This window comes from Rhamphochromis sp. 'chilingali' (assembly GCF_963969265.1).
Source record: "Rhamphochromis sp. 'chilingali' genome assembly, chromosome: 13".
NCBI lineage: Eukaryota > Metazoa > Chordata > Actinopteri > Cichliformes > Cichlidae > Rhamphochromis > Rhamphochromis sp. 'chilingali'.
In genome coordinates this window covers 26113959-26131845 of record NC_137940.1, presented here as the reverse complement: position 1 = coordinate 26131845, position 17887 = coordinate 26113959, and the positions used below count along the sequence as shown (strand labels likewise).

The window sequence follows — 17887 nt, the reverse complement described above, 5'->3', positions numbered from 1 at the left end:
AAGATTGTTACGCCTACAGGCACCTTTAAAGCTCCCTAGTTAATCTGTGTTCAAGTCAAATCCAGTACTTATATATAGTGTACATTACTTTCCTGGCAAACTCACCATGACTACAGGACTGTGGGCGGTCGTTATGCCCTCCTGTCTTTCAGGCAAGAACTAGTATTCTGGAATGCCCTCCCTATTGATTTTAAGCTAAGCTAATCAGCTGGATTTGTCTGTGTATTTACTGAACATATGTAGCCTATTGTATAGACACAGTAGCAATATTTTTATTTCACTATAAGCACGAAAAGATTTGAAATCAGCATAAATTTAGCTCATAAATATATATTTTTTTATTTTTTCTGCAGGGAGTTCATCAGATATTTCCAAGGCAATGACCTCTGACCCCCCAGCAGCGACTACCACTGAAGCAGTGACCTCTAAACCCACTGCCGCACCTACACTGTCAGCCACAGCAGAAACCAGCAGCAGTGGCCGAACCCAAAGCCTTCCTGAAACCAGCACCATCCCAACACTGGACCTCCGAAACCCGCTTCCTCCTCCCCTAACACCTCCCCCACCTCCTCCTCCTGCGCCAGACATCCCTGACCTTCCACTGCCATCACCCCCGGTCTTCCCCCTTCCTCTGCCTTCATCCAAACCTTCTTCATCATCCAGTCCTCCTTCTCCTCCATCGCCGCCTCCCGCTGACAGCCCCCAGCATCCTACCACGCTCAAACTAAAGACGCTTCCACGTCCCAGCGTCAGGGAGAACGGCTGCCCCCCGCCTGGGCTGGATGAGGATGAGGATGAGAGGAAAATGCTGGAGGAGGATCTGAAGAAATGCATCGAGGACTTTAAAAAGATCCGCATGCCCAAAGTTTTTCCAGATCGCAAGAGGCACTGGCAAAGGGACTTGCTAAAGAAGTACAATGCATAGAGAGCTTTGCTGTGGCATCATAAGGAGCAAACCTGACAAGGACTTTAAAACAATGGCGAGGACATGCTGCTAGCGCTTTATATTTACATCGCTTTGATTCTGACTTTGTGAAGAGTGTCAGCAAAAAACCTCTAATGTAGCTTTTGCATGTCAACAGAAGTGAACTGCTAAAGTATAGTTCTCCAGCTGAGCTTGTCTAGCAGACATGCACTACATTTGATGTGTTTACCCAGCATAGAAAACATTCACGTCCAGATTGTGAGTCATACGTATGTTTTTCCCACACAAGGTTTTTTTTTTCTTTTGGAATAGAAAAAATATTTGGACTCATTTTCTTTTCACTCAGTCAAACAATATTAATTGGAGCTTTCTGCCCTTCTCCCTGTACCATGTCTGCTGATCAAGCAACTGGAAAATGTAAGCAAAGTTTGAAATTTTAGGCGTTTGACCTTAATGATGCAAAAATAAAAGACAGAAGTGAAATCTCTGGTGCTAATCATCTAAAACGCCTCACCTCATCAATATTAACTGTCTGACTTCAAAGCCCTTCTACAGTACTCCTTTCTGCCTCTGATTCAGAAGCGTTGCAATTTCGTTCTTTTTGTGATTACATTATCTTCCAGCCCGCACTTTTGGAACGAGGGGGGATCAGAAAGAGAAAGCGGTGTACCAGGAAGGAAAGTGGGTAATTACAGGCAGCCAGAATGTGGAATAATAATGACAATAATGACTACATGAAGCAATGCACAGTACCATTTGTTCCTCTATCTGCTCCACATAAAATGCTCATCCAGCTGCACTAATGAATTACCAGGTGTGTGTGAGTGTAGTCCCATTATGGGCTAAATGATTTCCATAAAAATAAGGGGAAAGAATTTATTTTACATTTACTTTGTGTATTAATTCTGAACATCGTAGTATTCAACCATTTAACAAGCAGTAATATCATTCTGGAAAATGTGCGTACTTGCTTTCACTCTGACATGAGAAGGAGACTCTCCCGCAGTATGGAGCTTGGTGGTTAGCTTAGCTTAGCCTAGCAATTGGGAAACGGCTTGCTTTGAAAACCAGCCTGCCACCACCTCTGCAGCTCTTTTGTAACATGCTGCATTTAACATTTATACAAAAAAACAACTTAAATCTTAAACTTGGCTTTAAAGTGTACATTTGAACTCTAAAGAGTGCCTGCTTCTACTTTGTATGCCATAGTATGCTACTTTGTCAGTTTCTAGCTCCTGATTTATTTTTTTTATTTTTATTTAACCTTTATTTAACCAGGAATGTCCCGTTGAGATCAAAGACCTCTTTTTCAAGGGAGTCCTGGCCAAGAGGCAGCACATTTCAAGACAAATACATACGAACAAACAAAGTTAAAATTACACAAAACAATTACACATTATTGAGGCAGCCTGTAGGCCTTTGAGTTTAGTTTTAAAAACATTTAAAGACAACAATTTATTCACAGGCACTAAAAAAACGCAAGTACACACTGTGCAGTTCTAGGGTTTAATGTATGAGGATATGATAAAATATAATCTGGTCCTTGGGAGGTCTTAAAGTGATGTACATGCAGCTCAGATGAACAATAAAACATAACATATCACACTGCGTCATTATGTATTTAATAAAAATTAGGCCAAACTACAGAAGCAGTGTGTAAAAGAATAAGTACACCCTTAAAGCACCAGTATACCCTCAAATTGGTTGCTTTTGAACGCCACTGCATTATCACACAGCTACTTCTATTTATGCATTAAGGCGCAGGAATCATAGGTGCTGATATTGGAGGACATGAAGTCAAAAATATGTGTACATTTCTCAGCTTCTGTACTGGAATATCATTAAGATGGTGGCAAAAACTGGCACGATGGTACACCCGTGTCTTCAATTCAGCTGTGGCAGCGGCGGGGTTACGAAGAAGTGAACAGTTGGCCAAAGCGTTACAAATACATTGGTATGCGCCACAGGATGTGGCGTCAAACTAGGCGTGCGTCACACATTACAGGGGGGGAGCACGGCGAGCATGAAAACACCATTAGTGCTTCTATTGGAGTGTGAGTAGATCAGACTGTGCAACACTCAGAGAAACTGCAATAAAACATTTCACACTCTGAAATCCATCGCTTCTGCTGATCTAAAGTTGTGTGACAGTGGCAGCAGGATAAGTAGGGTATTCCTGATCACCTTCTCCCCAGTCAACTACCCGAGGAACTGTTCCCAGTTGGGCATACTTTGAAAACCTCCAAAAGCGAAACACCCAGGAGGAATCCAAACCAAACCTGTTTCCTGACCCCCAACGGAATAAATCTGATGTTAAATTAAATTAAGAACATTAAATACACCGACCCTTAAAACTGCTGGTGTGAAAGAGGCTTTCTGGAACTCATAATTATATGATGTCTGAGTTTCAAATTGTCGACACTTACACTATTTGTTACCGAAATACACACTAATAAGTTAATAAGTAATGTGTCTCGTGCCCAGCACAGTTTTACAGCTGTGGGGTGTTGAGCCACATAAAAAACCAAAAAACAAACCCTCCTTCTTCTTCTTAAAAGTTACTCACCATAATGACTCTTGCCTAATTACTTTTCTCCAACTGCAACTTAACACACAAAATGCTTTTGAATTTTTAAAACCTTTTTGATAAACTTTCCTCCATGTCTACGCCAGCATCCTGTTTCCAGTGATGCAAGAGAACATCAGACCTCTGTTTTGTTTTGCTTTGACAAAAACACCCATGTTTCATTTGCTTTCATGTTAAGCTTCTACCGAGCAATAAATATTACACAGAGCCTCGAGTATATATATATATGTACACACAGTAGAGTTTTGACTTAATGAATGCAGCTTTGAGGATGTTTTTATGAGTAATTCTTTCCTTTTTGATCATTTTATTTCTCTGCCTGCCTCATTTGACCTGATGTAACCTGTTGCTTTTCCATTAGGCCCATAATGAGACCCGGTGGCTGTCTCTGGTTAGCAGTCCTAATGATGTTGCCTTATCCTAGCACTTTCCATCAGCACTTTGCCTCCAGCCTGATGCATTTTAGCTTGGGTTAATATTGCGGTTAAGGCTTTAATCCTTGAGTGTTGGTTGAGGGTGAAGTTAAACATGGTTAAGCAAACAGAATAGTTTTATCAGGCACTGGTACCTGCTAAGCAGCACTAGAGATATCCTCTGGCTCTTAGCAGAGGATTAGCAACAGATTAAGGTTTTCACAGTCCAAAAGAGTCGCCAAAGAGATAGCTCCTTTTAACAGCTACATAATGACAACAATTTATGCCATCCAGTCAGTCCTACCATATTTCACACCGGCATCAACACTCAGGACAGCTCCGACTGGCTGCTGATTGCTGAGAAATCCATAGTAAAGATTCCACATTGAAGCTCATTAGAGAGTATTGCCTCATCAGCTCCTTTTCTCCACTTTTCTAATCTTTCAACATAGGCTTGGATGGCGACAGTGTGTTGGCCAGTCTCCCGGGCTCAATGGAGTGTCACCATGAGCTTTGTGAGTCAGATCACATGCAGAGGACTGAAAAGATGAGCCTCTCTAATTTAAAATTCCATATTTACTGTCGCAGAAGTTGCACAGGCTGCTGTGTTTGAGTCATGTTAGACAAAATAGGCATCTTGCATCCAAAAACAAAGCTCTTGATTTGGATTTGGGTCTCTCCATAAGAAACTGATCACTTCCCAATTCTCTTTCACCCTTTGTCTTTTTCTTTTTTTTGGTATAACCTCCTGAAGCTGGCCCCTTGATTTATTACAGATGCACCAAGAGGATTTGATCTCTGAAGTCGAGAGGCTTAGCCCTCCAACAAAGGGAATACTTATCCTTTGAAATAAAGAGGTAAAGCAGTCTAGTGGGACCGGGACTGACAGAAAACATTCTTAGACAGAATATTTAACCATGTGAGATCAATCTCAGCAATTGTAGCTATGATGATTAGCGGACTGGGAAATACCATCAAGTCTTTCTTTAAAGTCACTTCCTAAAGTTTTTACTGGATTGCAACTAGTGCGCACTGGATTCAGGATTTCTCTGGATTTCTCTAAGTGATATGCCATAATGAGTAATCAGAAAAAATGAGAGATCCATGAGGCGTTCTCAAAGGAACCAGTCATCTGTTTTCAGGTAATGTCCTGTAGACCACAGCAGCCTCGAGCAACAACAGTGAGTGTCAGAGTGGGGAAAGCTGCCACTAACTTATCTGTTTCTCCCCTTTTTTTGCTGACACGCGGGGCGCCTTGCATTTGCATAAAAAGAGCACCTTGCAGATTTATTTCAAATGGCCAGCAATACATTAGCATCTCATTTCTTCTGGGCATGAGTTATCTTCAGTACAGTCAGCTCTCCTGACAATTAAAGCACAGCTGAAAGTGATCCTCGTGAAATACAATGTTGCAGTGAGAGCGGAGATACTTCAGCATCTCAGCAGTCAAGAAGAGCTTCACATTTTAAGATAGAAATATTTTGTGCAAGTAGTATGTGCTAATAAAATTAGGCTTTAGAGGAGATAAGAGAAGTGAGGCCTAATTATTATGCCTAAAACGGAAGCTGGCAGTCAAGCTGTCTAACACACTTGAAGGATAATTTCTGAAACATTCTGCAGTTTTTTTTCTTTATCGGGGTTTTGGAGTGACCCAAATCAGAGGCAATCGCTACTTTGGCATGAGAAATCATTGAGTGCAAAGATCCTGAATGATTAAAAAAAAAGTCTTTATATCATTATACGATACTCCGAGTGCAAAACTCGATGTACTGCAGCTTAGTAAGGCACTTAATCAGGGTTGAATCAGAGTAGCTGACTCACGCCCTTGAATAACAGATCGGACTTTTTAGTCCGTCTGTTGATGCATGTGTGCTTGGGCAAGTTTGGGTGGGGGGGTTAATTTTATGGTTGCAAGTGGCTATAGCAGCTTTTACTTTACACCAAGGAAAGCTGCAAAGATAACATTAATCACACGAATGTGCCCTACAAGACCAGATAAATATAAACAATGACCTCAATTTTCTTCCCTTTATTTTGTGGCATTAAGTGATTATGCAACGTCCAGACCTGATTATACAGGTTCAGGTTATTTTGGAAGTCTGATTACTGTGAATCATGCATTGTAAAGTGTTTCAACCAGACTATTATCTTAATCTTGTTATTTACAGTCCACAAGTTAGCATGTGAGTGCAAACGTGAATGTGTGTGTTTGTGTGGACAAAAATGGAAGTGCAGTCCTGTCCATATAGTAATTGTTAACCAGCTCGGCTGGGAAAACATGTGCTTGCACATAAGTGTCCTTTAAACAAATATATGTTCTTTAATGGAAAGAAGCTGGCCATCCCTGGAGGTGTTCTACACAATCAGCAGGAGACACATGGAGAGAGGCAGCGGAGAGGAGAAGAGGGCCAGAGAGAATGTGTCAGACGCTGTTCACAGATTTTCCATTTCCATCATTAAAACCTGGAGCCTAATCCTGCAGCTACTTTAATCTCTTAATTCTGTACCCTTTTTTTCTCCTCTGCATACAGTGCACTCCTATTCCATTCTCTGTCTCCTCCTCGCTGATATAAAATATTTTCATAGATTCAGTGAGAAAGCTTTTCCCTCCTCCACCACACACACACATACATACAGAGAAATACTTGTAGTCTTTAAGTAGGGTCACTTTGCTTGCTTTCAAATCCTTTGCGTGAACATGCCTCCACACGTTGAGTGCACATGGAGGGGTTTTGATGCCGTCTCAGTGATTGCCGTCAACCTCTGGATAACCCAACATCATATGGGCAGTGGCGTGAAGTAAATGGGGACACTAGATGACTTGAATATCAAGCATCACATAAAATAGTGAATATGTGGGATGGCGTGGCAGATGGCCTGATAGTCCTATGTGTGGGCCAAGTGCCTGGCCCGCTACTTTTCTCAGTGGAAAATATGACATGGACCGTCTGAATGCGAGGCAGGATTGGAAAGGCCTCCCTTGCTCTGCATGCAAATTATAGCTCACCAAATATAGAAGCAAATATCAAACAGGCTAAGCCTCCTGCAGGAGTGTTGTATATTTACAAGAACTTCTAATAATGGCAAAAGCCGGCATTAGCAATGTAAGTCTGCATCTACATCACATCATTTGAATTGATTAAGATTCACCAACGTCACTCCGACAGTCGTCCCAAGATGCTCTGCTGCTCATTAATGCTTTCCTTGGCACAAACCACTGCACCGTGTTCCGTATCATTTCCTCCCTTTTTCATACGGTTGACAGTAGTTTTTCCGCATAACAATAAGTGCCCTGCTGACATGTTACCCTGCAGGCCATCTGCTGTCGTCGTGTAGAGGAGCAAGCCGGAAAATGCAGCCTGACATGAGTTTAATCTACAGCAGCGGTGCCGTCTGCTTTGTCCTGTCCTGTGACTGGTCCCATTTCTCTACTTTGTGAACTCCATGGTGGGAATTCAGTGCAAATCTGAAAAGCAGGCACACGAGAACTGCTTGTATCTGCACAAATCTGGAGAGGCATCCTGCTGCTACAGCTTGTTTTGATGGGTTTTTGTGTGTGTGTGTGTTTTTAAGATAACTCTGAAACAGCATTAAAAATATACAGTACATCTGACAGTAGGAGACGGAAGCACGTCTCATTGATGTTGCTGTGAACAGCAAGCATTCTGCTGATGCTCATGATGCAGAAAGAAATATGCCTGCAAAAACAATACACTTAATACAGTATTGAGATATCGGTCCCTGTCTGTCTATAAAAAAATTTGCTATAAAAATAGAATCTGACACTTAACTGTTCTTATAACCCTCCTATAGCGCATGGTATCGGCGGGGGAATAAAAAGCTCTTGAATGCTGGCTTTTAAACACCAATTAGCCCTTAATCCTTATTTGACACGAGTTCACCTTAAATGATATTTTTAAGTGCGTTAAACCTCACCTGTATGTAACCTGTAAGCTGCGGTCTTATCTGTTATTCAGCACAACACAAATAATTTAGCTTCATGAGCGCATAATGACTACATCCTCCATCGCACGGTTTATCCTTCCTGTATAATACGATTGGAGGGAAAAAAAGGAATACTTATGCAAAATACATAAGGTTGACTTGGAAGAAGAAATTCTAGTGAGTTTGTTAAAGACTAAAATCGCACACATCAAACCACTTTCAGATGACAAGTGTTTCCTTGTGATCTTCACCACTAAGCTCCATACCGAGCTTCAAACGCTGTGCTGTCACCTAGTAAGTGCAACAAAACTGAATGCACTTATTACCAATGCTTTGCTTTCTGTTTTGTTTATAATTTACACAGCAGGCAAACTATTTTTGATATTTTTGGAACGCTGGACATGCCCCATGAATTCATAACAATGTTTTCCTTCATTAAATAGGCATTTTTGATACAAACAAAAAAGAAACTATGGAAATATTCTGCAGTTCTGGTGTTATTGTTAAACAGGGAATATGAAGTCTACCCGATAGCAGAAATCATACATTTTTCATGTGGACAGTCTGGCCCGAATATTGTCGAGCTGCACTAAGACACTAAAAGAGAAAGTATGGCTGCAGTAGTAGGATCCTGATTTTTATTGTCAAAAGGAAATCTCCAGTGTGCGACTGTGACATTGTTAAAATTTATATTAATTCCCATCAAAATGCTGGAGACTTTCAAGCTCTGTGAGTTGCACTGCAGGGACTGTTGTTGCTGTATTCTTGTTATTTGTCACCCCCACACCCCGAGGTGATGATTTCAAATGCTGCGTCTCTTTTGTTTTTAACATTAATTGAATCATTATTTTTACCAAGAAGGTCTGCGGGAACCAAATATGCTTTCTGAGTTATTTGGCAGCGCATAAAAGAAGGGATTATTAGGCTGATGGGGGGATGAGGAAAAGATGAATAAAAACTCAGATTTGCAGTTGTTTAACATTCGGGGACACGTGCAGCAGCAGATAGGCTGCATTAAACGACAATGCCATTAATAACAAAGTAAGGGAGTCTTTGCGAACTTGCTTCTGGAGCTGCAATGCTGCACTGTTTCTGGCACGGGAGGACTTGCGGTGCTTTGGGAACAGATAGTAGGTTCCTTGGCCCTGCACCCCCGCTGTGTGTCAGCCTGAGTCACTGCACTCTCCTGGCATTGTGTACTGCTGAGGAGGCTCCTCAACAGATCGAGGCTGTACATCATCATCAGTCCCGATGTGCTGCGTGTGTGTGTATGTGTGTGTATGCCTTCTCCGCAAGTCTCTCACGAGACACACACAACTCTTGAGCAGCAAACAAACACTGCGGCAACAACAAAGCCCGCTCGAGTTCCCCGCTGGTTCCAAATATACTGAGAACATTGTTGGTTTCCTTTCTTTTTGCATTCAAATGCATTAATGTTGCTACATCACAAATTCACACTCTCAAACGTCCCACTCACAGAAACTGACTTTAGCTTTGTGGAAATTTTTATGGTGGCTACTGATAACATTGTTATACCAGCAAGCGTAAATTGCTAATTGTATGTTAATAGAGATCGTCCAAAGTGATCCACAGAGATTTCTACCCCCTCAGTTTCACAGAGCTTTATGGTTTTTCAGATCATATTTTTAATTGATTTCTCACCAGCAGCTCTAATGTTTTGGTTTCTCTGTCAATACTGCCTTTAAAACCATCAAGCAAACCTTACTGTGACTGCAATGTCGTCCTTGGCCAAAAAATTATGTGTGACAGCAACCTTACGGATTTATAATATTTACATTCAACAATCACATAAAGCCCTCTGAGCAAGCACTTGGTGAGAGTGGGGAGGAAAAACTCCCTTTTAACAGGAAAAAATCTCCAGCAGAACCAGGCTCGGGGAGGGAGGGGATAACCAGAGGGGGCGCTTTAGCACTGCTCCATTATACAGCTTGTGAAATATTTCATATGTTCCGATGATTATGGCTTATAACTCATGAAAATCAGAATTTCACAAACTACAGAAACTTCGCACTGGACTTCAAATTACTGGAATATTTCCCAAGATTATTTATTTGTTATATTTTTAATTATTATATTTATATATTTCCAAAGGCTTTAAAACAGAGATATACCCAGCTAATGGAAAGTATGTACATTTATGCAACCCCATTTCTATAAAAGGAGGAACGTTGAAATGTAAATAAAAACAGTATACAATGATATTTAGATCATAAACATGTTATTCACAATAGAACAGAAGCAACAATACAAATCATATCAGATCTTTAAATTGAGATATTTTGGGACAGAGACAACAAAAGCCTGGAAAAGTAGGTGATGCTAAAGAGGAACAGGTGGAGGAGCAATTTAATGTCAGACGACTGTCTGTCCCTGAGCCTGGTTTCTTCCTGTTAAAGGGGAGTTTTTCCTTTCAACTCTCGCCAAGTGCTTGGTATTGGGGGATTGCCTAGTTGTTGTTGTTTTCTCTGTATTAATGTAGGATCTTTACTTTACAATATAAAGAACCTTGAAGCAACTGAGGCTGTACAAATAAAACTGAATTAAATTAAATTAAATTCTCTGCTTGTCTGACGGTGGTGTTTGCAGTGGGTAGTATTTGCCATCATGACTGAGACTGCTGTGCCAGTTAATGAGGTCTGGCCACTGTTCCTGTTCATTCATGTAGATAATAATGCTTATAAAGCTGGATACAGACTGCGATTTCACCACAACATAACAAAGAAGACCCAGGACTGTTGAGCAGTATACTATAATGACAAAAATGAGATTACATTCCTCACCTAAAGGTCGAGCCACTGGTCTCCTCACTTCCATGCTGTTTACAGACTGGTGTTAAAAGAAGACTGGATTTAAACCATTTGTAGTACTGCTCAGGTGTTACAGATGCCCAAGTTGCTTGATAGTAGCCTCGTTTTTATGTTGGGTTTGGCATTTCTCAGTTTCTTCTTGAAAACAACCTACAGTTTCACTAGGAGGTTCAGGTCAGGGCAGTCAGTTAGCTAATCAAGCTCAGGAATAACAATTAGTAGTACTTTTGGCACTGTGTGCAGGTGGTACGTCCTGCCGGACAAGGAATTCAGCATTTCCAGAAAGATTTTCAGCAGATAGAAGCATGGAGCACTGTAAATCCCCTGGCAGAAAGCCATGATAACTTTGGACTTCATAAAGAAATCGAGGACCAACCACGACCACAAGCACCAGCAGATGGAATTATCATAGACAAATTATCACAGAATACAAAAGCTTCACACTGGACTTTAAAAATCTTGAATTCTGTGCTTTTCAACTCTTCCTCTGGGCTCTAGGACCTTGATTTCCAAATGAAATGCAAAAATTGAACCACAAACCTTCCCATTAATAGATATCCTGCTTTACCTCCTGAGCTCCAACCGCCCCATGTTTTATGAATGCAACAGTTGTAGCTCCTTTCCTGAATGATGTACCGACATCAGTCTTTTGAAGCACTCCCGAGCACTCCTCTTGACAATCCTCTCAAGGCTGTGGTCAGCCCTGTTGCTCACGTATCTTTTCCTATCACGCTTTTCCCTTCCAGTTAATTTTCCATTAATATGCTTTGTTACAACACTCTGTGAACAGCCAGCCTTTTTAGCAATGACCTGACAAGTTAGCAATTGTCCCAATGATTGTGTTTGCATGTAATGAGATTTACCCTGTTTGAACAGCAAAATACTCAAAATTAAAATTAAATATTCTAATAAATTCTCATCTATATCTTGTATCTTGGTGTACTCCGTCTCTCGCCCTATGACAGCTGGGATAGGCGCCAGTGCCCCCTGCGACTCTAAAAAGGATAAGCGGAAGCGAATGGATGGATGGATGGATGGATCTTGTATTTATTCTTACTAACACACTGGAAATTTTTAAAAAGTATGTTTTTCCTATGTCGAAATATTTCCTTGAATGTGCCACAAAAACCAAAACGGACAACAAACCAAAGTCGAGTGACTGGCATGTGATCAAGGCTTTGCTGGGTTTTCTAATTCCAGCAGCAGTAGCTGCATCCTCTCTCAGGTGGCCTCTCATCTTATTAAGGTGCCCAAGGAATAATTACCTCTAAATTAATTGGGAGGGAAGAACAATGCACTTCAGAGCGGACTGCTCTTGTGTCATCCATTATGTATAGGTCCTCTGATGGCTTTGAAGTGATCATCACATTGGTGTATTTTTCTAACACAGTCTTGTGAAGTCTCTATTATGGCCTGTGGCTGTATCTCTGTCTCGGCACATCAAGGTGAGCGGAGAGAGTGCACTCCCTTGTGGCCCTGGCTATTACAATGTACAGAAAGAACTCAATTCAAAAACACCACCAATAGAACATGGCAGAAATACTGAGATTTAATCAGAGTCCATCACACTCAAAGCACTGAATGCAACCAATTAATGGAAGGCTGAATTAATGGTTTTAATGGAGGGCTGAAAGAGCAAAATGCTAATTTCTACCCATCAGCCTCCACATATTGTTAGAAATGCATTTAGAGCTTTTGTTTTGTTGTAAACCTCTAAGCGAGAATGCATTCCAGATTTTGCTTTTAGCTTTTGCAGCCTATAATTAAGCGCGCACTGTAACAGACCAACTCATTTGTTTCTCATGGTAATAACCACAGCAGCAATCTACATTTCGGGGGTCATACCACATTTTAGTCAGGGGGCAAATTACAGCGGTCATCAAAACTGGATGCAAATTCTTTCCTTACACAGTTTTCATAATTTGCTAAATTTTATTGGAGTCAAACAACACAAACCACTCAAAGTTTGTAAGTTCATTTGTGCTGCAGACATTAAAAGGACTAAAAAGCTTGCTTGTTTTGTCATTGTTTGATTTCGCAAAAATTTAAGGAACTTTTCACTACTGAGAAGGCGAGCCCTGTGCCTTGTACCATCTGTAAAATGCATGGTTTAAACTGTTATATGAGTGCCCTGACCAGACAGATGCCAAGTGCATCTTCCATCAAGTGTTTACTGTGCTTGATGGAAACTTGGAGGCTGTAGACTTCTTGTATCTTTTACACATTTACAAACTGATGATGTACAGTCAGCTTGCAATACAGTTTCACTGCTCTCCACACGATTTGGCAAAACATTTTTCTCCATTTATATTTCCTCATCTTTGCACCATTCACAGGAGATGTGAGTATGTTGGGTTTTTAACAAGTGTCAACATTGTGTTATTGTGTTCAACATGTCTATAGACCTTAGAGAGTGTGATATATAGATATATATCTATATGTAGCTTCTATATATTTCATATATACCATGTGACCGTTTACAACCATATATATTTATTTCCAATTAGTGCACTACACTCTCTGACTGCAGGCTTCCTTGTGGAGTATTTAAAAGTAGAATGGGAGACAGAGCCTTCAGCTTTCATGCCCCTCTTCCCAGGAACCATCTCCCTGGTTGGGTTTGGGAGTCAGACACCGTCTCTGCTTTAAGATTAGGTTTAAAAGTTTCCTTTTTAGTAGAGCTTTTCGTTAGAGGTGGATCAGGTGACACAGAATCCTCCGTAGGTTACACTGCCATAGGCCTAGGCTGCCTGGGTCTTTCCCTGATGTGTTTCTTCTTCACTCAGCTCTTTTCACTCTCTATGCATTTATACACCACTTTACATTTAATCATTATTAATAATCTCTGGCTCTCTTCCACAGTGTATATTTGCTCCTGTCTCCCTCCCTTCACCCCCAGCTGGTCACAGCAGATGGCTGCTCCGCCCTGAGCCTGGTTCTTCCACAGGTTTCTTCCTGTTAAAAAGGGATTTTTTCCTCCCCACTGTGGCCAAGTGCTTGCTTGTTTATTGTTGGGGTTATCTCTGTATTTTTTTAGCTGGATCTTTACCTTACAATATAAATGCCGTGAACATTGTTGTGATTTAAGGCTATATAAATAGCACTGAATTGTACTGAACTATGATTTTAACATTGCTGACAGAATATACAAAGGCACTGAGTTAAATTTTGGAAACCTAGACAGTGTTATTTATTTAATGAGTCCTTTATAGGTTTTTCACCTGCCCATTTTCATATTGCTTTAATATAATAATGCAATATTTATGCTTGTACTTTGGTTGAAAAACATGACTTCAGACTTCAATTAAACTTTGATGCTGGAACATAAAATACAAACTTAAAACCATTAAAATTTAAAATGTCTTTTATCCAGTAGTTCCTATGCAGATGGTTTGCAGCTCTGTGAAATATAATTTTACTTTCTTCACCCCGAAAACAAAAAGAGGAGCTCCTGCCCACTGTGTTGCTTACTGGTGAAATATTCATGTGATTAAGGAGCTTGCAAAGAAAAGCGTCTGGACTTCTTTAAGTTGCTTGAAGACGTTTCACCTCTCATCCGAGAAGCTTCTTCAGTTCTAAGGTCAAATGGTGGAGAGTCCCAGATATAAACCTAGTGGGAGTAACCCCCCACAGAGGGACAAGGGGGTCCTTTTGTCCCTCTGTGGGGGGTTACTCCCACTAGGTTTATATCTGGGACTCTCCACCATTTGACCTTAGAACTGAAGAAGCTTCTCGGATGAGAGGTGAAACGTCTTCAAGCAACTTAAAGAAGTCCAGACGCTTTTCTTTGCAAGCTCCTTTGACTACGATGACCTGGATGACTGAGAACCTTCACAGACATATGTGATTATAAGCACGCAGAGCAGTTTTTGTTTTGTTTTTTCAAAATATTTTACGTGATCACTTCCTCCAGCGTGATTCTCCCGATCCTCTTTGCTGAATTTGTTGTGTTGCACTGCAAACAGTGTCCTTCTGTTGTACTGTCAGAAACAGTCATTTTATTATGCATTAGCCTGTTTTATGCTTAATTTTCCACATTTTCTCCATCCAGTATCAACATTGTAGCCATTGTCATCACCCACTGACTTTAGAATCGTAGTTTCGAAGCCTTGATTTGACATCTTCCTTTTGTTTTGTTTTTTTAAACAAGTAGTGGTCATTTCTGTCTCAAATGCAGAGTCCCAAGTTGTCAGCTTATCCTAGCTAGCTTGTATAGCAAGGAGCATTTGGGTGTACTGCAGAAAAACAGCTACCCTGCTAGAAAGTGTTAAACAACATACATCTAAATTATTAAAATGTCAGTCACCAAAGCTGAAGCATAGACACCTTGGACAGTTAGTTAGTCCAGTTAAACACACAGTCATCAATGCTACTTGTCAGATAATAACTTACCCCATCAGATACACTGTCAAGCGGTACATCGGTGACTCAGATTAGCTGATGTGATGCCTTGTGGACACACAGCAGACTAGCTGAGACCCACTTATCAATAAAAGCAGCCCCTAATTTGGAATAACTGCAAGACTTAACATGGGTTGGATTGGTGCATGCAGTGTTGCATGTACTGACACAGAATTGTGTTTCAAGCTTTTCACGCCGCATATTTCCCAGGAAAAAGTCCTTCCACAGAGTACAGTGGACGCATGCTTTCCTAAACCTGTTTATTATCTCAGCGAATGTGACATTGTATAATCTATTGATCTGTATCTTGACTCATTCAAAATTTCAAAAGGCCCATTGAATTGTGTCAGTCATTTCTATGTCACACTTCTCCTGCGGTTTTAGTGTAGTTTTGGTGCAAGCCCCGATAATTGGATTCTCTAACATCAGTGTGTCCGCGCTGCCAGAGAGGTGTGGGGAAATTAAAGTCTTCCTTGTGCAGTGAATCAATACAAAAACAATCCCCCATCACTGTTAAAATGTGTGACATGCACAGAAAAGCAATTAACCCACTGTGGGAATTGATTTGGTCCACTTCAGCTTATCTCTTTTTTGGCATAACCAAGTTTTTACATACCCGCTGGGAAGATCAAAAGTTTTTCTTGTTTCAAAACCTGACAACATCGCCGGATTAGCACTGATTTTATCTTCACCAAGCAATTACCTGCTATGGTAATCAATGCAGGGCTGCTGGCTTTAATAGTCTGTGATATCGCCGCCTCTGCAGGCTTGCGCAAATTGCAGTGATTCATCACAGTGCCGCACTGCACTGCTAGCAATGCTGAATCAATTCACTTCACACATACTGTACACGCACACACATACGCCCGCACTGTGTCGTTGCTACTACACTGGCTGCTAACTAGCTCTCTATTCTGGCGGAAAGGTTGCATAGAGAAGCTTATTTTTAAAGGAAGTCTTTCATCAAGATGATTTCCGCCAGGAAACGAATTAAAAGCAAGAATGCCGGCATTCACAAGCATTCTGCTTCACACCAGAGGAGCCACAGACACGTAAACACAAGCTGCCAGCAGTTGTAAACTGTCTTGGCGAGTAGGCTGTTTATAATTATTATCATAGAGACTGTGTTGACAGATTTGGCACCATGTTCCTTGGCACAGCCTCAGAAGTTGCAGTCAAACATAAAGGTGGATGTACTTAAGTCTTTGTTGAATAGAGTAAAATTAGAGACTTTATATACAGTTGAGGACTAGCAGCCTTATGGCTCAGTAACACTAGAGTAAAAATAGGATACAACCTACATGTGAATAAGAATCTCTGAGTGACCACTTTTGATTGCAAGGTGACTGCATAGGTCGCCTGATGGGAGGCAGCCTATCACCAAAGAATCACGGTGCTATGGTCCAGTCAGTTTGGAGGTTTTGTATTGTTTTTTCCCCTTGTGCCCGTCCGAAGAATCTGTTTCTGAGTCTCAGGTGGTGATGTAGGCAGGTGCTCCCTGGATCTGCCTGTGGGTGGAGTCTTCCTGTTTGGCTTGTGCTTCTCACATATATGGTTGTAAACAGTCACATGGTTATCTGCTAGTGTTCACTAACCCCAAGTCTCTGACAGCTTCCTAGTGATCTGCTCAAGCTCAGGTTGAGAAACCTGTTCCTTTGAGGAATTTAATCTGAATCCATGTCTGGAATCCTGAACCAACAAAGAGAAGGACATCGTTTTAACTCACCTGCCTTCTCACTCTTGGACACCTGCAATTAAAACTGCACAAACTGACCTGCAAAATTCAAAGACCTGCTTATACTTACCTTAGCCTCAAATTCTGCCTCTCCTACAGTGCTTCTCTTTGCATTTCTGCAGTGAGTCCCAACTCTCAAGTTCCATCTTGGTGTGTCAAAAAGTCGAGACTGAAGAAGTCACTTCGATGAGTGATGAAACATTGCTTACACATGAACAGAATCAACATTTTGGGATTTCCTTACCTGGATGATTGAGCATGCATCAAGACATTCCTGGTGTGCTGAGTCTGAATCCAGAGTCCTACATTTGTTAAATATGAAACAGCATCTGATTTGGCCCGACTGCAGTCACTCTCAGACAGAATGACAAAGGTCTGCAAAATGTTCTGTCTAAATTTTTTGAATGCAGACAGATTGCCAAGACATTGTAATCAATCTGAGTCAGTCTGAGCTATTGGGCACAATTTATCAGTAGCAGATTTCTCTTTGCAGCAGGAGACTCAGATCAGATGGTTGCCAACTGGTTGTATTCTGATTATATTCCTACTTTAAAGCAAGGCTGCAGAGCGCTTATGTCATTCTGCAATTACTACGTCACTACTCTGAATCTAAGTAGTTCATATGAATGTGCTCTGAAGATGGCAACTGACTGTGAATAATCACAGGCCAGGTCCTCATCTTTGAAGCTACAAAGGCAACAGTATTGCACATTCATTGCACACAGTTGCAATAATTCTGGTCATGCCACAATCTGCAACCGCTATTTGCCCTAGTATCACTGTAGCATTACAAAGCCTGATAAACCCCAAGAGGAACATACTGATTGTTCTTTTTTACTTTCCCTTCATACAGATACATGAGCTTAGGAGAAAGAACAACGGCAGCCTGTTTCTATCTGGCCAGTTCCTACAAATGTTGCATCTCAAAACAAACTGCAGTTCAGCAGTTTTCAACAGGAAAGTGTGGAGACAGGAAAAGTCAAAACAGGAAAACAGACAAGCTGGATGCATAGTGGGGGAAATAAGAGGGAGGAACAGAGAGCAGTGCTGTAC

The 17887-nt window shown here is 41.1% G+C and overlaps 1 protein-coding gene across 1 annotated transcript; it reads left to right on the top strand.

The window, feature by feature from the left end:
• The first annotated feature begins 373 nt into the window (after nt 1–373).
• LOC308408712 (uncharacterized protein) lies at nt 374–1388 on the top strand. The gene has a single exon (XM_080901100.1). It carries the CDS (start codon nt 380–382, stop codon nt 923–925), a length of 546 nt encoding a protein of 181 aa, XP_080757226.1. The 5' UTR covers nt 374–379; the 3' UTR covers nt 926–1388.
• Nucleotides 1389–17887: the final 16499 nt, after the last annotated feature.